This window comes from Danio aesculapii, chromosome 11 (assembly GCF_903798145.1).
Source record: "Danio aesculapii chromosome 11, fDanAes4.1, whole genome shotgun sequence".
Classification (NCBI taxonomy): Eukaryota; Metazoa; Chordata; class Actinopteri; order Cypriniformes; family Danionidae; genus Danio; species Danio aesculapii.
Window position 1 is genome coordinate 21,779,916 of NC_079445.1, and position 22,712 is coordinate 21,802,627.

General features: G+C 35.9%; 1 protein-coding gene across 3 annotated transcripts in view; it reads right to left on the bottom strand.

The window, feature by feature from the left end:
* The window catches only part of srgap2 (SLIT-ROBO Rho GTPase activating protein 2), a 183,590-nt gene that overhangs the window by 93,668 nt on the left and 67,210 nt on the right, over positions 1–22,712 (bottom strand). Inside the window, exon 1 of one of the 3 annotated variants that reach the window (XM_056468434.1) lies at positions 3,491–3,606. The exons of the other annotated variants lie outside the window; for them this stretch is intronic. Coding sequence (XP_056324409.1) covers positions 3,491–3,536 — 46 coding nt within the window. The 5' untranslated portion in view covers positions 3,537–3,606. Of the gene's footprint in view, positions 1–3,490; positions 3,607–22,712 lie in introns of those variants that run through there. 3 annotated transcript variants of the gene reach the window in all.

Below are 22,712 nucleotides of genomic sequence, written 5' to 3' on the forward strand. Positions count from 1 at the left end.
ATTCAAGTTTAAGTATTTATCAACCCAGGCTCAATCTGAGAACGTAGTCCCGGGGACGTTTCTGGAGACCGCTAAATACGTAGCCGGGGGTACGTACGGCTGCATTTCATTTTTTTAAGCGAACGCTGCGGGGCGGTGTGACGCCGTTCCCTTCGGCGCTCGCCGGCCGGCCAGCCGGCCAAAAGCCTCCGTGTGGAGGGCTTTCCCGCTGCAACCAGTTTGTCCGGTTAGCTCTTCGTGTACTCTGGCGGACTCGAGGCGCAGAGAGGGGCTGACCACGACGACGACGACGACCGGGTTCGAGTCTGGGGAAGAGCGGTTCCAGAAATCAGGAAAGAAAACAAAAACAAAATCCAAAAAATGAAGCGAACAAGTTCGTCACAGGGTGAGAATGTGGTCAAAATCCGAAAACGTGGTAAAAATCGGACGAGGGCTTTTCTTTTTCTGGACGGCTTTTGTGAATCGTCGTTGGTTGGGTTTAGGGACGGAGGAGGGTGGGTCAGTCGATTGGCCGGTCGCACGGTCAATCATTCTGTCATCCAGGCAGACAGGCGGAAGGTCGTTCGACAGCGGCCTCTAGCGGGTTTACGCGAGAACGGCGTGGGAAAAAACGCACACAGCGGCCTCTCGCGGACTCGCGAAAGCAAAAACTGCACAAATACGTACCTCCCGGGACGTATTTCGCGGTCTCCAGAAACGTCCCCGGGACTACGTTCTCGGAATGAGCCTGGGTTGGTATTTATATACTTTTTGATCAAAAACAGTTGTATTGTTGTATTTAAAATATATTTTAAAATATATTAAAAGACTTGTTTAAGGTTTTAGCTTGTTATTATTATCTTCCCCAAACTTATTGAAATAGCATACGCCTCCTAAATATTTCCAAAAACCATGAAATATACAATCAGCAAGGGTCATATGTGATCATTGCTTATAACTTGTGTGTCTTTATCCTACGTTACAATTTGCTATCATAAAGAAATCAAGTATGCCTCATTTTAAGTCACCAAAATGTAATCAGTATGTGTCAAAGATTTTCCTTTAATTTGAAAACAAAACAGTTAATGTATTCCTCTTAATGTGGAAAATGATTTCCTTTAGAAATTGCACAAAATATAAAGAGAAAAAGAGAAGCAGCTGGTAAATCCCCTCTACGCGTTAAAGTGCATTTCAAGGCCCTCTTAGCAAATGCTGTGAATTCTGCAAAAGTTTTTTTTTTCTATTATTGTGCAATGGAAACTCATTTTACATTAAACATCATGATCATTCTGTGATCTAGTGAGAAAAAACCTTCATCTACATTTCACAATCTTGTCTATGCTGCTTCAGCCTAGTTCCTTGTTCCCCAAAACGAACACAAAAATAACTGCCAATGAGACAGTTCAGTCTTCTATGCAAAAGCAGCAAGTTTTACAAGTTTTCATAAAACCATTTATTACCACAAACTTGCACAACAACACATAGACATGGTCAGGAGATGTTTTAAACAGAGGTCCATCACACACACACACACATTTATCCAAGCTAATCACTCTTCATGTCCGCTGCATCTCTCTTTCTCGCTGTCCAACATCCGTCGAGCACTCAAGCATGTCTCCAAATTAATTTACTCCCCTCTACCCTGACAGCCTATTGCAATATTGAATTATGTTGTTTACGTGAGCCCTTTGGGAACTCTGGATCTATGGATGCACCTACTTTTCCTGCATACTAAAGTGCCAATTAAAAAAAAACATGAAATTTAGCAGAGCCATTTCATTTTGTATGATTTGTAGCAGCATTATAGAAAGCTCACCCGAAGCAGCATTTACTGTGCATTACTGCTCAAAAGTTTCCGAACAGTACGATTTAAATAAAAAAAAAGTTTTTAAATAAGCATTCAGCTCATCATGGATGCATTTATTTGATTAAAAATACAGTACAAACTGTTTGTGAAATAGTATTATGATTTAAAGCTGTTTTCCAACTGAATGTAGTTTCAAATGAGTGCTAGGCAAATATTAATCCAAAATAATACAATATATGTATATATGACATAATATATTTGTGTGTGTATTTATTATGTGTATTTGATAAACACACATACATACTATTTTGTTACATAGATATTTAAATGTAGATATAACTTGTATCATACACAAATACATTTCATATCTAAATATAAACAAACTTTTCCTAAATATATGCAAGCTTGTGTGTATTTTTATAAACATAATAAATCTACACATCACGCAAACATTATGCCAAAACAAATTTTTATTTTGGATTCGATTTGTTTTTGCCCAGCATTATTTAAAATTTTTATTTATTCCAGTGATTTAAAACTGAATTTTTAGTATCAATTAGGGATGCTCCGATCGATCTGCTGGAGATCGGTATCGGTAATAATCACATTTTATAACTCGATCGGTACTCGCTAATCTGGCCGATCACATGAACAGATTGCAAGCGTTCATTTGCAGGTTTACAAGAGAGGAAGATGCATTTTAACCACTTATCAATTAAATATGCACTTCAAACTCATTCGTTGAGTTATTCTTCCATTATTTGCAATGTTTCCAAATTGCATTGTTTTTTTTTCCAATTTTTAAATCTGTTTTTTTCTATTATTTTCTGTAAAGCTTATTCTGACCATGACGTGTCCACACTAAATGGCTATAAGAAACGTGTTTAAAGGATAATATGCAACATCCTTTATTTATTCGTTTAGGAAAGGAGAGATCTCCACTTAAGTATCATACTTGGTGGGAAAATGTGCTTTATGCAATTTTAAAATAAAGCTTGAAGCATCAGAATCGGTACTCGGTATCGGCTGATCACCAATATGAGGAATCGGTACATGGTATCGGCTTCAAAAATCCTGATCGGAGCATCCCTAGTCTCAATTCTTTAGTCTTTAGCTTAACATGATCCTTCAGAAATCATTATAATATGATGATTTGCGCTCAAGAAACATTTATTTTTATTAAAAAGTTGAATGGAAACTAATTTTAATACAACTTTGTTCATTAACCGCACAATAAATGAATCAAAATTGATAGCAAACACAATTATTTTGCAACAAAACATTTTATATCAAATAAATGTTGTATTTCTGAAATTTCTATTCAATGAAACATTAAAAAAGTAAACTGTATCACTTTTCACAAAACTATTAAGTTGGAAAAATGATTATTTTGATTAATGATCAAGTACTAATAATAAGTGATCATAGCAGAACAGCAAATTAACATATAATCATTTCTGAAAGATCGTGACTAACTAATCACACTAACTAATCTTTGACTGACAGGAATAAATGACATTAAAAAACATATGGAAGTCAAAAACACTACATAATACTTCACAATAATACTATTAAACTATTAACCATCAGTTAACATTGTTTACAGCTCCAAGATCACATTACATTTGATACACAAGTCTTGAGATAGCAGTCAAACCAGTGTTACGAGTGATCGAAAACAAACAAACTGAGAATCAACAGTACCTTTGCATTTCCTGCTATAGAGAAATCGGATGACTTTTGCCTCCATATGTACTAACTATATCCCAGAGAGAGGAGCCCGGTGCGGGTCTGACAGTCTCGGGGCGATGAAATCCAACTGTCCCGACTCTATTGTGCTTTTGCGCTGAGAGCACACTTTCAGTCTGACATCACACAGAAGTGGGATTTCCACAGCCACAGAGTCAAACACAACAAAGTTCACTCCAGTACCAACTGTACGGGCTTTACTCACTTCATGTGACTCGCTGTGATGATTTTTTTACATGACTGTATCATAAGTCTGCTAAAATAACTACCAAGGCTTTCTTTCTGACATGCCAACATGTGTCAGTACCAATGACACGTGTAATTTTCTGCCCTCTGTATAATTTATGATGGTAGGAGGAAATGAGACTGGTGACGCATCGAAATGCTGAAGCTCTTTAAAGGAGCTCTGTAATTTTAGTTTAAAAAGCAAAGCGTCTACAAACACGCACAGGCAGAGGTTAGTGACACAGACAAGCATCAAGCATTCATGGACTTAATAATGCAGTTATCAGCTTAGTGTTGGATATTTACTGAGATGAATGTGTTCATACAAAGGAATGTGTGTTTTGATGTTTGAATGGGAATGCTTTAAAAATTAAAAAAGGCTCAATTCAGTAAATTGGCTTCTCAAATTGTGAAAAAAAAGAAAAAAGAAATGAAATATCATGTAAATGTAAAGAAAAAATGATAAAAAATACAGCATTTTTAAATATTCATTAAACATTCATAAAATATAACAAATGTATGACTAAAATACTAATTAAATGCCACAAAATAAGTACTAAATCAAAAATAAATAGCACAAAATTAATAGTTTTAAATAAAAAATAAATACCAATGAATAAATATATAAAAAATAGATACAAATACATATTGAACACTAAATATCTAATCAAATAAAAATAAATTATAATAATAATAATAATAATAAAATGTTTATAAATATATTTATTAATATCATAGATTAATAATAAATTGAAAATGAATGAATGTAATATAACAAAATTAAATAAATAGACTTAATAAATAAAACTAAAGTTATAAACAATACAACAAAAACAATAAATAAAAAACGTAATAACAAATAATTAATAATAAAAACATGAAAATAAAATATTGTACAATAAAACAAAAAAGTATTAAAAATACTATAAAATAAAACATCTAATAAACAAACAAACTAAACATTCTTCAATTACTCTCTAAATACTGGCTCCTAATTATATCTCATTTACTTTACATTTGACATTTTCTATTCATCACAGTAGAAGTAATTCATTAAATCATGCAAGAAGAGCATGATAACTAGCATTTATCTATATATGTGCTGCACACAAGCTCATCTTTCTCTGATTCACATGTCTCTAAATTACAGTAATAAAGTGACACTCATCTTATTGTGGCAGTATACTGTATGTGCTCATTCATGTCTGTGCAAACCAAACCCTCTCAGCCAGGTCTTAAAAAATGTTAAGTGAAGGACATGAGCCAACAGGGCCATTTCAGACTATAGAAAAAAAAACATTTAAAAAATAAGGCATGGATCTAATGACAAGTAGCAAGACTATACTGGATAAGTCAAACAGTAATCTACAAGTATAATTTAAACAGTTTCTGCTTAATGCAATACAAGCTAGAACAAGCAAACGACCGATTAACAGAGAAAGTGATGTTCACTCCTCTACAGTATATGCAGAGATTTGAGAAGAAATGGCATAGTATAATCTAACCACATTCACAAGGAAACTCAAGTCAGATGTTGTGCATTTGTCTCAAGGGCTCATAAAATGTTTCCTAAAAGCCTGAGAAATGCTGTGCTACCAATTCTCTGGCCATCCTGCTGCTCTGCAAAATCCTTAAAGCGGCACACTACAGGCAAAAACACAGTTCAATTTCAAGTTAAATGTCAATTTTCTGCTTGTCATAGTGTTTTTATAGTCGGACGTAAAGAACATTTTCAAAACACACATTTTAGTGTCTCGTCTCTTGTAACCCTTTTTTATTTTGTGCCTGCAATTTCAAATTATATATTACAATATATTTGTATATACACTGTAAAAAATGGCCGTGATTTCAACGGTAAAAAACTGTAAAAATGCTACAGTACAAATCCGTAACCTGGTTAACGGTATATTTCCTTAATATATACGGCGAAGAACCGTAAATTGACTTTCCCAGAATTCCCTGTATGGCACATCACTTTATATGCTTTTTGTTGACATTACTGTGGATCTTTTTAGTTGTTTCCCCATCAGTTCTGTACATTAGAGATTTATGTTACATCTAATGTTGATAAACAATGTTTATTTCATGACTTTAATTTTATGCGTACTGGTGTTTAGTAGCTGTGAGAATGACACTGAACAAAATACAGATATATTACCTGTATAAATTAAAAAAATACGGTAGTTTAAAGTAAAAATGAGAAATTACTTTTACGGTTTGTACCGTATTTCTAACGGTAAAGTACTGGCAACCACAGCTGCCGTTTTTTTACCGTAAATTTTACGGATTTATTTTTTACAGTGTATCACAAAAATGTGATCTATTATTAATTATTATTAAAATGTATATTAGCATATTTTTATATCATATTGATAAATCTCCACTTTAACAGCCCTTACATACAGCAAACTTCACCGTTTTATTCTGTGGGTTTCAAGAATGGGATTTGGTCAATATATAAAGCATTTTATTCTACAAATAATAGTAAAAATGACTTTTTTTTCTGGCTGTTAGCGGCATTTTTATCAAAATAAATCCCCTCTGTAAAAACTTTTGAAATTTATATATGTAAAAACAAAAAAAATCCAATACTCAATTTTTTTAAATGATACAAATTTCATTAAATGATGGCTCATTTGCATTTTAAACATGACCATTTTAGATAGGATTTAAAAAATTATTGTGTGATTAAGGGATTCTTAATGTAATTAGCCAACAGAGAATATAGTGTGGTGATAACTATTGGTATTTTTTTTACCATGTTCACATGCAGTGTCTCGAAAATAACTAGAGTGAAGTAGGAAAGAGCAAATCTATACACAAAACAGAAATTCTTGCTCAAAATATTGTACTTAAAACTCTCTTTAGCTCCATGTCCACCTCCAGAAGCTGATCTGAACTTTTTTTGTTGCGCACTATGAATTATTAATTAACCAAAAGCTCTTCAAGTGAAGTGTGTCCTTTGAAAACATTCACTCAGTCCTTGAGCCGGAAATATACTTTCATGTATAAATATAAAAAATGGAAAACTGTGGCAATCCTTAGAACTCGAGGAAACAAATGCCTGTGTGATTCAACGGATGCCTTTATTATTATTCAGAGCACTAGCTATAAAAATGTAATTGGTTAAACTAACTTTGTTAACTTGACAAATGGCCTGAGAACAGTTGATTTGTGAATAAAAAAGTATTGTATACTGTAAGATGACAGTATATTGTGTGCATTATAAATTAGGATGTAGTTTTATAAATAATATGATTAAATATAGTGGTTCATTCTGCTGTGGCAACCCCTGACTAAGTTGCATGAATAAATAAATATTAAATGAAAATGCAATTATAACTGAGTCCGTTTACACACTGAATTAAATTAGAAGGCCTTGATTTCTGCTCCAACAACCATTAAAATAAAGACTTTCGCTGCTTGTTCAAACAAATTATTCAAAATGAGTTGAAACAACACAATTTTTATTTTTTTAGGAGGAGGTCGGACAACTTAATTATTTTATGTTCGATCCATTTAATTTTGTAAAAATTATTAAGTTAACTTAATCGATTTGTGTTGGGACAACATGATGTAATTGTGTGGAACCCAGCATTTTTTTACTGTGATGTTACATTAGGAAAAGTTAAATAAATCTATATAGCTACTTTTATTGCCATTGTTTGTAGCTCGAAATGCTACATTTACTGTGTTGCTAACAGGCCACTTTATTAGGTACACCTTCCTAGTGTGCCAAGAAAATATCCCCCACACTATTACACCACTACCACAAGCCTGAACTGTTAGTACAAGGATGGATGGATCCATGCTTTCATGTTGTTGACACCAAATTCTGACCCTTCCATCCAAATGTCGAAGCAGAAATCGAGACTCTTCAGACCAGGCAACGTTTTTTCCAATCTTTTAATTGTCCAATTTTGGTGAGCCTGTGCGAATTGTAGCCTCAGTTTCCTGTTCTTAGCTGACAGGAGTGGCACCCAGTGTGGTCTTCTGCTGCTGTAGCCCATCCACCTCAAGGTTGGACGTGTTGTGTGTTCAGAGATGCTCTCCTGAATACCTCGGTTGTTACGAGTGGTTATTTGAGTTACTATTGCCTTTCTATCAGATCAAACCAGTCTAGCCATTCTCCTTTGACCTCTGGCATCAACAAAGCATTTGCGCCCACAGAACTGCTGCTCACTGGATATTGCTGGATATTAAAGTTGCTGCCATAGGATTAGCTTAGAAATTTGCCTTAAGCAGTTGGACAGGTGTACCTAATAAAGTGGCTGGTGAGTGTATGAGTATATACAAAATTTATTGTATAATATATTGTTTCAAACTACTTTAAATGTCAATAAAATCACTTTGTTAATTGTAAAAATGCAATGTTTAACATCAACAACACATATATAACACACACAGAGAGAGTGAGAGATTTACTACTTCACTGTAATTGTAGCTACTTCAGTGATTTATTTACAGAAAAGAAGGAGTGCTTGTTTTTCCTTCTGAATAAACGAACAACTACGACTGACCTCGAGTCAAGCGGCCGGTTTGATTGAGGATCATTAGTTGAACATGTCATAAACATTAATGTGACATGAAAGATTAAACGCTCTTGGAGTAATCAGACAGCAGTGACTCCTGCCTCCTTGAGTGCACATTTGCTGAACAAGCATTATATAATAATATAATTTCATGGCTACACAGCAACGCAGCTGCTGGCAAACACTCGCCGGGACCGTCATTACAGGATGGTGTTGGGTAATACCTGCTGGTCCCCAAACAACAATCATCAGAGCGACCTGCTGAGAGAGATCTACTCAGTCAGGGTATTACACAGCCATGCATTATTGATTATACTGTCGCAAACGAAAAGGAGTGGGGTGGGAGAGCAAAACAGATTGACCGACAAGCTGGCACTGGACAAAGGACTGAAAGATAATCTTGGGCAGAGAAACACACTGTGTGTTGCTTGTGGATCAATGGCAAGTGGGAGAAACTAATAAAAAGGGGGATAAAAAACTTCAAAACTAGATATAGTAGAAAATATGGTAGAAAATTACAATAAAAGTGATGAAATTAATATTTTGTAACACGTTTTAACTTGTTACATTAACACATCTTCAAATACGTTATATATTGAACTCATATGTGGGGTTTATTCATAAACTAATTTCGAGAGGATCACGTGCTTATGATTTATCACAGCCGGTCCCGTATTAAGCTAATCAGTATCATCCAATCATATGAGCCATAAGCTACTATAAATAACCACAGTTTTTAGTCCACTTTATCTTCGTTTGGAAGAAACCCCCCTTCCTCCCCATTCTCCTCCTTCACTATAGATCGGGCGGCACGGAGGCCCAGTGGTTAGCACTGTTAGCCCCACAGCAAGAACACTGCCAGCCCTGGTCCTGCCAGGTCGGTAGGTGTTTCTGTGAGGAGTTCGTATATTCTCCCCGTGTCCGCGTGGGTTTTCCCCAGGTTCTCCGGTTTCCTCCCACCATCCAAATATATACATCATGCATAACAATCAAGCATTTGTCTAGCCCCCTTTTTTCCTCACGTGTTCCCTTAGCTACTGCAGACGGGGAGTTCTGAGATCCACAGAGCTCAGGCTCCCCTCTCGCTCTGCAAACGGGAGGAAGCCCCGGGCTCGAGGATCCCTTGAGCTCGGGGCTTTCTCCCGGGACAGCATGCCAAACAAGCTTTTGATGAATCATCAGCTAAGTGTGAACTCTTGAAATAAACTAAAAGTACACTCCAAAAATTCTTTTTGCTGCTTGTTCAAACTACCTATGTATAATGAGCTGAAACAACACAATTCTGGATATTTTGGGGAAAACATACACTCAAAAAATGACTTTTGCTGCTTTTTTAAGCTACTTATTTAAAGTGAGTTGAAACAACACAAATTTGAAGTTGTTTTTGGGACAACCTAATTGTTTTATGTTGAATCTACTCAAATTTGTAAAAAAAGTCTTATGTTAACTTAACTGTTTTGTGTTGGGACAACCTGAATTAATTGTTTAGACCAATGGTCTCAAACTTAATTCCTGGAGGGCCGCAGCTCTGCATAGTTTAGTTTCAACCACCTCCAACTCACACCTGCTTAACAGTCTGTAGGAGTCTTGAACACCTTGATAAGTTGGACCAGCTGTTTTTGATTAGGGTTGGAGTAAAACTGTGCAGAGCTGCGGCCCTCCAGGAATCCAGTTTGAGACTTCATTTACTTCACATTTTTAGATGTTAAAAACAGCTCGTTCTGCTACTTGATGTTGCAAACTGACTTTTTCTAATTATATTATTCTGCTTTGTCTGTATAATCATACAAACACGTGTTTGTAGAGCAAGTAGTTTGACTGTTTTCTGTGGTTTATTATTCCTAGTCATTTCTTCTATAAGCTGCTGAATCGGAAGTTCTAAAACAATCGCAAAAACGAGCGCATTTCCGCATTGAAGAATAAAGTCAATATGACAAATCATATTTTTATGTTAGACAGTTTATTAAATGTTGTCATAAATACTATTTTTAAACTATTATAAAGCAACAAACCAATACACTACAAAAAAAACTCACTGGATGAACTCAATTTAATTGAAGGCAGGATTAACATCCAATAAATTTGTTTAGCACCAACAAAGAAACAAAACAAAAATATGTACACAATTAAATGCAATTGAGTTGGTCCAACATGATTTTATCAAATAAAAGTTTAAATATTTTTGTAAGTCTCTTAGTTTTATTTGAACTTATCCTAAACGGACTAAAAGAGACATTTTTAAGCTAATTTCATGAGTTACATATACAGTTGTTTGAGACTGATCTCAGAACTATGAGGACAGTTATTGATCACTGAGCAAAGCAACAAACTGCATTTCTGCTAATTAAGCTGCCAACACCCAAAGCATGGGTGCTTCTGCTAGGTGGCAACCTCAAAACTCAAAGAATTACATGAAAATCTTCCACATCTTCAAACTAAAGTGAACTTTTACAGTCAATTTCTCCTTATCTTAATTCAATCCCAAGCAAAGATTGCTGGGAACTACAAGTCCCCTAATCAGACAGTTGGACCAACACAATTCCTTCATGTTGTCCCAACACAAAACGCTTAAGTTAACTTAATGGTTTACAAATATAAGTAGACTGAAAATAAAACAAAGAAATTGGGCAAATAATTACAAGAATTGTGTTGTTTTAGCTCATTTTAAACAGGTAGTTTGAACACGTAGCAGAAATAATTTTTTTGAGTGTAGGAGGACATTTATATATTTTTATTCAGATCCTTTATGTATTTTGTATGTGTGTTATATATATATTTTATCACAGTACAACACATTCTCATCCCTTAAAGTGGCCATTCAATCCAACACATTCACAATTTTCACCTACTCTGCATTTAAAAATTAACCGAATAAAAGATCTGAATGACGAAACTGAGTGTCATCATTGCCCCATGTATTCTGAAAAATGGCGTGTAATCTAACGTGTGTTTGTTAGAACTGCAGTTTGATGGCCAGTGTGCATCAGTAATCTGATGGTGTAGTCTCTTTAAGGCCAAATCAATCCTCCCCCCCCCTCCTCATCCCAGCTGTCACTTTGCTCATTTTCCTGAGAGCATCTCAGTCGGCTCCCCGAAAAACCCCACCCCAAATCTGTCATATTTCATTACAAGGCCTGGCTAAAGGCTCCAAACTCCAGGCTCGTCGCCAAAGCTTTAAAAGCAAGGAGATCGAAATCACCAGGAGGTCGACGGCAAGACTGCTGTTCTTAAAAACAGTGGCCGTGCTTACTGTTCGCAAACGCCGGGGTGCCGTGATGACTGAACAAGACCAGATTAGTGCTCATAGTGGCACTATAAGAAAGCCTCTGCCAGTTTGAGAACAACACTAAGTGAGTACGAAAGTGGTTAAAGTGTGAATGTGAAACCAAGACACAAACAGCCCAGAAAGTCTGTTGTTTTAGCATTAGTCATTCTCACACAGTTGGGAAGTAGATGTCTGAAGTATCCACCAGCAGGCAAACACTCATTCAGACGATCGTAATTAAAGACACAGAAATACACTCCTCCTGTGCTTTGGTTTTCCGCCGTTCATTTCATAGCAGATGACAAACATCTCAACAAGTTTCAACCTGTCAAACTGAAAGTATATTTAATTCAAAAGTTGGTCAATGATTTTCATCGGTGTTATAAAGACTTTGTTAAGAAATTTTACAACTTTATTTTTTAGTTTATAAAATAATGTAAATTGATGGACAACTGCGTGCCTTGGGACACTTTTCCTTGGTTATTTCAATGGCAAAGAGTGTCCCAATTGACCTGAATTAATCCTAATCAACAGTGTGATTTTGACAGTGTTGAGTCGAGCTCAATTTTCTATCAATTGCTTCGACAAAAAAAACATTCTTTAAAATATCTTCCTTTGTGCACCATGAAAGAAACTCATACAGGTTGATGTACTGTATGAGCAAATAATGACAGAATCTTCATTTTTAGTTCTATTACCATTTATAGGCTCGATTTACTTCAAGTGAATTTGAACAAAGAAAAATATCTGGCCAAAACTTAGTTGGAGAAATTTGTATTTAAAAAAGATTCAAACTTTGCTGAAAAGTTTAGCTGGTAAACATCTTTAAACTACGATTAGTAAATAATAGGTGGGTGTGGCTCAGAGGCTCTACCTTCTTTAAAAATAATAGAAAAACTTTGGTTCAAGTATATCAGGGCCTGGGTATTTCTTTTCCTTCTTTAAAAGTAGTCATTCTCAAATATTTTCCTGAGGATATATAAAACAATAAATCTATCAATAAAAATAAATCACTGCACATGTATACCTTGATATCACATATTGCTTTTCTAGTAAACCCACTAGAAGAATTTTTCTTTGGAAAATATTGTAAGACAAGTAGATAAAGCTTTACTAATAATTAAGAAATTTTAGGCAAAGGATGTTGCAATGTCACCCAAACTAACAATCCAGGATCATTCTGAAAACGTACCTATATTCATTTATACATGTATACAACTATATACATTTCTGAAGATCGCGAAATACATCCCAGGAGCTACGTTTTTTTGCAGTTTGCTATCGCGAATCCACCAGAGACAGCGGTGTATGCTTTTCGAGATCCTAAATTTCTCTCGCGAGTGCCATTCGCTTCTGTGATTCTCGCGTAAATCCACCAGAGGCTGCTGTTGACTGACTGTCTGACTGACTGATTGGCTGACCCACCCTTCTCCTTCCCTAAACCCAACCAATAGTGTTTTCAAAAGCACCGAATGACCTGCCCACCCACTTCCCTAAATCCAACTGACAGTTTTAAAAAGCAATCCAGAAAAAGAAAAGCCCTCGGCTGATTTTTACCATGTTTTCACCCTGTTATTTACTTGTTTATTTTATTGCTTGGCTTCTGTTTTTGTCTTACCTGCTTTCTGGAACTATTCTTCACTGGACTTGAACCCTGTCGTCAAGTTTGCCGACAAATATGGCGAGCTAACTGGACAAACGGGTAACAGCGGAAAAGGCGTCCATACAGAGGTAAGTGATCAGCTGGTAAGCACGAACAAGAATGGTGTCATACCGCCTTTATACAGCGTTCGATTTAAAGACGAAATGCAGCCATAAGTACTTCTGTCTACATAATTCGCAATCTCCAGAAATTTATATAGGGCTACGTTTTCAGAATGAGCCTATGTTGCAAACTTAACAGATCATTTTCTTTTCAAATACAGTGGCTTATTATTTAGCCACATTAAAATTTATCATTACAATTTCATTAACTTCATTGATATGGATCAAAAAACCAAGTTGTATTTAACAAACAAACTTACGTTGTATCAAAGTCAGGGTGTGAGACTCTGCAATAGTAAAGGATTCACATTTGTGCGTTTGTGAAAACCAACATTGTGCAGCTCTTTGCTATTGTCTTTGTAACTTTTATGTGCTACAATAAAAAAGAGAGACAAATCTGAAAGAGACCAGTTGTTTCCAGGAGGCGGGTTGGATGGCGTACACTACTTGCGTCACCAGAGGCAGCTTGAAGGAAACCATCCATTCATCAGAACAAACAGGAAGCAAAAGGGAGCTGACAGGAAGCCAGTATGTGCAGCCAGCTATAGAGGAGAGCCAGGCCCCACAATGCAAGAGGAATTGGTCTAAGACTCTTGGGAGAAAGGCAAGAACAGCTGGCTAGGATGAGACCCTGCACCTGAGCACCTGATCAGCAGTTTCAGGCCAATTGAGAAACCAAACTGTTGTAAACTTTAAGGAAACTCACTTCCAGTCAGAGGCGACACAGGTCTCCAATTTGATCTCTCTATCATTTCATAAGATATTTTAGCAAGATGGACTCTATTAGTTCCAGGCATGCTAAACCTAATCCTAAAATGAAAGATGCATTCTTTATTTAAGGAAAGAATAGGAAATGGGAGGAAGAGATACAGTTTCAGAAGAGGTGGAGGAAACTGCAAGGATGAAAAAAAAAAATTAAAAAGGGCAGATTTCCCTTGTTGCATGCTGAATTTGCCTACCATTCAAGATCCTATAACATAGGAATATTTTTGGCTTTTACTAAATGCCTTTTATTTCCATGGCAAAATTACTCTTATTTTACACAAGCTTGTAGTCTCTTTAAACATGATGCAATAAAAGAGACATGACCATTGAAGGACAAAAAGGACAACATGACCATTGTTGAGTCAATCAAATGCAAACCTTATATAAACCTCCTCTTATAAACCACTTTTTTTCCTTTACTAAAACAAAGTGCGACCAATGTGGCCCTATTCCCAGAACAATTAGCCTCAATTAATTAGTATCAATCTGAAAATCTGCCATGTATATAGCATTAATATGCAGTTCCATTTTGCAGAACTCTACATTTTTAAGGGCATACGCCAGGTTGGTTTGAAAATGGTGTTTTATTTAAAGTCCTTGTAAAATCAAAATTTACAATGCTTATTTTGCTAATGCACATCGTTAAGATAATCGACTAAAAATGTTTGTTTTGGTAATCTTCAATCAAAGTTTGACCATTTCCAATCCAAAGTTGTCTGGAGTGGTGGTGCAGCAGACTGGACGAGTATAATATAAGGTGTGTGATCTATTATCAACCACTATGTATAGATGGCATGGTGATCAGCTGAGGCCACATCATTCTTCTTCAGAAACACAGTTCACACAGCTCATTAGAGATACCAAATTCTGAAAAAAAGTTGACTGATTCAAACAGCCAAAAATCTGGGTTAATGGAAACTCCAATTGCTGTAGTTGAGTCTGGACTCCGAGGTAAACCCCTTGGTGGAGTTGCAAGTCCAGTGGGTCCACAATGTTCTAAACGAACTATTAAATTACCCCAATGTTTCAGAGACTAAGTAGAAACAAATGTTGAAGTGTATTTATGTGATGTTTGATTCTTTTAATGGTTATCTTAGGGAGGAAGGTGATGTGGTGTATTGGGATAATGTGTGTTTGTAATGATTTGGTGCTGGTGTGGCATCTCATTGGTTCTTAACAACTATTTAAGCCATGTGATGTTTTGTTGTGATGATGTTGTTGATACACGTAAGTAAAGCACGCTTGATGGCATTTCTTGGTGCTTGCCCTATTCATATATTTAACACATCTGCTCTTCTGCCTACTTTGTGGACGTCCGTTTGAGAAATTCAATCACAATGTGTACATTTTGGTACTTTATGCCTTAACCCTTTAGCGGGCATAATAACCGCCTGCTTGACCTTTTATCCATAGGTTATCATTATTATTTAAATTTCTTATTACTATCTATTGAGTTACGTCAGTAATGCAAGATGTGGGCCAAAATATTTATTTTCAAGGAGTGGACCTTAAATGGTTAAGGTCACTTTGTGCACACCCAAACTAGTCTGTTCTCAGAAGCCAAGAAGGGTCAGGGTATGGCTGATTTTTAAATAGGAGACCACCTAGGACAGGGGTTCCTAAACTTTTCAGCCCATGACCGTAGTTATAAATATACAATATAAACGTTGCACACACAACAATAGGCCAATATGAACACAAGCATAATGACAACACAAAAAAGTGCAACAGTCTACCAACCATTTCATTTTTATAGTCATTTATTAATTTGTTTAATTTAATATTAATCTCACCTAAAAAGATTGGTGGGCACAACGTTTTCAGCACAAGTATATTCTTGGTTTAATTTTGGAGACCCCCACTCAGAGATCATTCTCAATGTTCAGTTGTGGCCTGTATTTATTTTTTATGTATTTGATTGCCATAAAGGTGTCTATTGCTGTGTTGGTAATCAAACATAATTGAAAGGCAGATGGCTTTTCATTTGCATGTTGTTGTTTTTTCATGTAATTATTAACTACTATTTTTATCTTCTGTAAGTTATGGATAAAATATGGTAATGCTAATAGTTGAATAAAATATATTTGACTTTTCGATTTTACCAAGGGAATCACTGACCTAGTATACCAATAACAAAAAAAAAACCTAAATTAATCAAAGTATACTGTATAAATCAAAATCATCAAAAATAAAAAATTAATACAAATGGCACACACTTTTAGATAATATGAGCTATTTGCATCATGGCAAAGTCATAAATTAAAGCATATGTCTTATGCCTACTTTCTGATTCAAAACAAATGCATCAACACTGGTGAAAATATGTGTTAAGCCAATTCAGGACTTACAATGCTTGAAGAGACATAATGACTGGATGAATCAGACTGAAGATGACAAAATCAGGAAGTAGAAAGTCAAAAAAGGGGGAGGAAAATGACTTCAGTTACAAAGCGCCCAATTAATGAACTGAAAGGCTGCTACTTCTAAAGCATTAGTGGGCTATTGTATGGTGCCTATCATTATACTGATGAGGGAGAATTCATTTATGATGAGCTGCTTTGTGAGGACTATTGCAAGGATCATGTACTATGACTCTAATGGCGTGTGAAGAGGGACAGGAAGAGGAAAAGCACATGAATGACAGCACATTGCCAAGCCAGCACCGACTACACCAATGAACATCAGAATGAATAGATAAAAGGGGACACGCTCCCATTAGAGAGCAGCTGTCAGGACAAAATAAACATCTTCTTGGTGGAACAAAAGAAAGAGGAAGTGTGTGATGGTGTGACATCAGGCTCAAAAATAAACTCAAGCTGACAGAACATTATCATAGCCTTCAGTCTCCCCAATTTCCATAATCAAAGCCGTTACTGTGGAAACCAGGTTGTACAAGAATGGCGAGGAATGGGGGACTGAAAAAAGAAAAAGACAGTCGATGAACTCCCTCGATTAATCATTAAAACATTTAAAGGACATAATTGCTTTATTATGGCGACCCATATTTCCCCCTCCCCGGCAGCCCTATTTCAGTGTGGATCAGAAAACACAGTGTGGGTTTTCCTTCAGGAGGGACTACTGGGAGATGGCTCCGTCTACACAGCTGACGTTACTCCATGAAAGCCAATGGAGTGGAAAAACTGTTGTCACCTACTCATCCGTACAATATAAGGATAGTTCTCGCACACACACACATTTAAAAGGAACAATTGGAAACCCAAAACAGTGGAAAACGTACAATAATAAAAGCTAATATAAGCAGAGTAATATAAGCCAATATCTGATATAAATCTTGATTTTGGTACAGCTAATAACAGTTTTTATTGCTCATACTTATGGTTAGAGGTCTGTTTAATCAGACATGTTTATTTAAGGGTGGGGGGGGGGTCAACCACTTTGGAATATCCTACAACAGGCATGTCATATCAAATAGGTCATATCTGCAAGTAAAATGCACATGAACACCATCATAAAGTGACAGTGGTGTGTCAAAAAAGTGAAAAAAAAAAAAAAAAAGCTGGTAGACGGAAAGTTTGATTTGAGGTTAAATTTGGTGAAATTAAATATTTTACAGTACATTAAGTTCAATCTAGGGCTGGGTGATTTGGCCTAGAATCAGAACCTCAATTAATTGAACATTTTAACTCAATTCCGATTAATTAACGGTTATTTTCATTATTTATTACATTTTTTTGCCCTCATAGTTCACTGACAAGTTTTATACATAGTTTAAAGGCATCTCTGGAACAGCTTCCAATCATCGTCAATATAGTGCAAAGTAAGAGTCCATCGTCCTACTTGACCAGAGATCAGATGTGGCTGCAAAGTGGCCATAGAAGTAGAAATCAGCCACAGCCTTTAACTTAGCAGGGTCACATGGCACATAGGGAAAGTAATTGAAAAAATCATCCTGGAAAAATTAGATCCATAGGTTCTGAATATCGATTTTGATTACTTTTCGATTAATCGCCCAGTCCTAGTTTCATCTACACACACTTTCCCTGAATGCACCCTAGAAATGAACAAATGGTCAAACTATGCTTGTTGTTCCATTGACCATAATTTATAAAAATGCAAATGCGGAAGACAGTAAACGCAAACTCATGCAAATTTTGTTGCACTACAGCTTTCATGTTTGGTGAACTTTGCCCTGTGAATTTGTGAAGACTGATGTATAAGAGCATTACTTCCTCTATTATGCAAATTTAAGCAACCAAATGTATAGGAGTCAATGAGTTTAACTTAAAAACCAAAAAATCCATTCAGGTTTTGTGATCGAGATCAGAGGGTTTACCATTCTGGGCCTTGAGATACAACTTGAGGTCCAAAAGATTCACTTACCAGTGAAACACTGTCGTTTCTAATGTAATTAATACAGTTAATGAACTGCAATGAGCTGGTTCATCACACCAAGCTACATTCATTATTGCACCTTAATGTTTGAATCCTTTCTCAGCTTGACAGTCCTAATCATTTTAAATATATTGGAAAAAGCCACTATTTTCTTCAAAAACTCTCCGTTAGTTTGCCACTAAGGAAATACATACAGTACTAATGGTTATGATAATGACAGCATATTAACTTTTCAGTTAACAATCACCAGCCTGCAGATTACCTAAGGACATCAGTTCACCATATCATGGCACAGGTTCAGGGCATTCCACTAAAGCTCCAATAAAAACATCTGGGTGGTGGAGGAGGTTCTTCTCGCCCTGTAAGCTTTGTCAGGAATGGACCAAAGGGGAATACAACCAGCGGGGTGGAATTTCTACTGTAAGGTCCATATCTGTACAGGAGGGGAAGAAATGTTACCCTATATCAGACTTCTATGGCCCACCTCAGAATTGCTCAGTAGGTCATGTAATACTACATGAAGAAAGAGGAAGTGAACAAGTGAAACAGACAAAGAAAGATGGCTAAAAATGAAAAATGTTCTCATCAACACTAGCAGATTCCATTTCCTAGTCTAGTCTTGTTTACTGAGGCCTCAAGCCAGACTTGCTCTGGGCATGAGTGGAAAGGAAATTCTTTGGCTGTAAGAAAAACAGGAGTCAACTGTTACTCTGCTCTACAAGCCGGTGCGAGGCCAGTGATAATGCCTGCCACAAACTTTACTTTCTCAAGGTTGAAATTCCTTTAGTCGCTGCGTCTTCGATCATGCAACACTGGCTTTTATTATCAGGGACTGTGGCAGGACTTCTCCAATTAGCAATTGGCACATGGTTCGGTTAACACTTTTAGCAGTCCTTTTACTAACAGAGGCTACTGAAGAGCAAATTATCATCAAGTCATCAGGGTCATTTAACATCTAATGTGCTTGACTGGCTTGGCGAGACTGCTTGCAAAGTTCACATTTTAAATCGATAAACGATAGAATTAAAAGTGGGTGTTTTGTAATAAACACAAGAAATAGTGCACTCTAAAATTACTGGGATATTTTAACCATAATTTAGGTCAAATATGGACAAACCCAAATGCTGGGGTAAATCGTTTAATTAAATCTATAGCCCAACTTAAAGCCAGCAGTTGAGTTTGTCCACATTTTAGCCAAAATTGGGGTGAACTAATACAGCATTTTCTTAAATAAACTTGCTAGGTGAAGCAATAGCTTATACATGGATGAAATGATATGAAAACATTTTATGTAGGACAACAAGCACTCCTGAATCATCCACAATAAGACCAGGAATGCCTAAAGAAACAGGATCAAAGTTCTGGATAAATATCAATGATTGGGAAATTCCCATTTTGAGATACAGGAACATATAAACATTTAACACAGTGATCACCAAACTTGTTCCTGGAGGGCCGGTGTCCTGCAGATTTCGGCTCCAACCCTAATCAAACACACCTGAACAAGCTAATCAAGGTCTTCCTAGGTATACTAGAAACATCCAGGCAGGTGTGTTGAGGCAAGTTGGAGCTAAATCCTGGAGGGACACCGGCCCTCCAGGACCGAGATTGGTGACCCCTGATTTAACATAAACGGAAATATTTTTTAAAAGTCTCATATGCCTAACTTTGATGCATTTATTTAATCAAAAGTACAGCAAAACTACACTGTAAAGCTGCTTTGACACAATCTACATTCTAAAAGCGCTACAGTATATAAATAAACATGAATTGAATTGAATTAAAAAATCTTGTAAATTGTTTATAATCATTTAATCATTTAAATATGTTTTCAAATAGAAATTATTTCTGATACAGTTGTTTCAGAGTTCTTTCAGAAATCAATATGACCACATTTGTTTGAAATGCATGGAATAAACAAAGTAAAAGTCTTACTGTCACTTTTGAATTGTGTAGTACAAAATTTTACTGACTGTTTAACTTTTAAAAAGTACTGGACATAAAACATTCTTGTTAATAAATCCCAAAAGTAACCATCAAAAACTCACGAGTAAAAACACTTAAAATACATTTCACAGTCAGGTTCGTACGTCTTTTTCTTTAAACATTTTTTTAATGTTCCTTAATCTCTACTGTGACAGCAGCCAAACAGGATTTCAGATCACATAACATGGCTAGATGAGCGCCATTAGCATACTGAGCCACATTTTTCTTGCACAAGTTCTCATTAAATGTATTTTGCTATCTATGACATCGCTGGAGGAGAAGCAGAACAAATTAGCTCAGCAGATGACGGGCTTCTTAATAGACAGAGAATGAGAGGGGTAATGTGTTTGACAAGTTGCTGAACGTTTTTCTTAAATTTGCAAAAACTTGACATTTCTTTCCCTACTGCTGTTTCATCAGAATATATTCTTGCTTTATCAAGAAAAAAAAACTGAAAGTGAGACAATTTATCATTGTAGTTGGTAAGCTGCACTGTGTATTATTTTGTTTGCTGGTAAAGAAAGAAAGCGCTGAGACGATTCTCCTATAGCCTGACACCAAGACCAAAGCAAAGCATTAATAAAACAAACCACAGAAAGAAATCAGCTTTTTTTTCAACCTCAACCTGTAAATGCCTAGCCACAAATTCTGCCTTATTTGTTGACTCAGTACTATATGAATGAATATGAAGGGTTAGTTCAATTATAAACAAAAATTCTGCCATCATTTACACCCCCTTGTGTTGTTCCAAACCACATTCAAAACATCTTTTGTGCTCCACGATAAAAGAAAATATAGGTTTGGAATGGCATAAGGCTGAGTAAATGATGACAGACTTTCAATTGCTGGTGAAATATCCCTTCAAATCACAGCTTAACTTGGCTAGAAGGTTTTTTTCCACAGATTACCTGCAGCTGCCAGAGAAAATTGTTAGTTCTTGTGAATTATCTTCTTTCTCTGTATAGCTGGAAGATCTGGTGGCTGCATTAAAATGTCTGGTTAACAGGTTAACCAGGTCTTTTCTCCATTTCCAGCCTCTTCCATTCAACCTTTATAAGACTAATGCATTTTCCTCCCTATAGGGCCACTTAGGGTTGAGGTCACATGTGAGCCTGGCCATTTTCAATCAAATCATTGAAGGAAACCCTGCGCGACCTTCCATCTCCTCACCGTAAGAATATAGGTTCACATTTACCAGCTCTGCCTTTTTCTACTGATATCCAATGAAACAATGAATATCCCTGACACAATTCCCTGAAGAATATGAACAAACTCCTTACTATACATTCAAATGCCTCACTCTAAAAATGTTGGGTAGTTTCAACCTAAATATGGATGAACCCAACCGCTTGGTTACATTTTTAAATTACAATTACAATAACTGTAATCAAACAGTTGGGTTTGTCCATGTTTTACCCATTTGTTTAAACAATAGGCAATTTTAAAGTACAATAGGCATATTATCATATGAATTGGAATCACTTTATTTTGATGGTCCCTTTAAAGCATTTTGTTGAATTTAAGTTACATTGCATCTTCATGCCAACTAATTCTTATTAGATTATAAGTAGACTGTTAGGTTGGGGTTAGTGTTGGTGTAAGTTGACATGTACTTGCAAAGTTTGTTATAGTCAGCTAAATGTCTGTTGAAGGTGCAGTATAAACATATATTAAGCAGGCAATCTACTAATACTCAAATGAGAATTAATTGGCATGTAGTTGCACTGCAACCTTTAGTCAATAAAGTGTTACCTATGAATTTTTAAACATATGAGTAACCTAAAACTTGAGTTTTAAATAGCAACTTATTAAAGGGACAGTTCACACATAACTGAAAATTCTGTCATCATTTACTCACCCTTTAATTGTTCCAAACATGTTTGAATTTATTTTCTTCTCTTAAACACGCACAAAAATTATATTTTGATGAAAGCTGGAAACCTGTATTATTTAGTTCCATAGTATTTGTTTTTCCTACTATGAGAGTAGTTACAGGTTTCAAGCATTTTTTCAAAATATATTCTTTATTAGGCTATAGAATCCCACTCCATCACTTTGCTGATTTGGTAACCCCACAGAAACTGACAATCTTCCTAGCAAGTATAGAAACCCACTCTTAATTTCCCTCACTATTGCCAAGAAAACCATTTTAAAAAACTGAAAAACAAAAAATTTACATTCATATTAACCACTGCACCGATCTCCTTATAGAATATATTACATTAAAAAAAATACATTCACACATAAAAATATGTCCATCTTTATCAACAACTGGAGTCCATTTCTT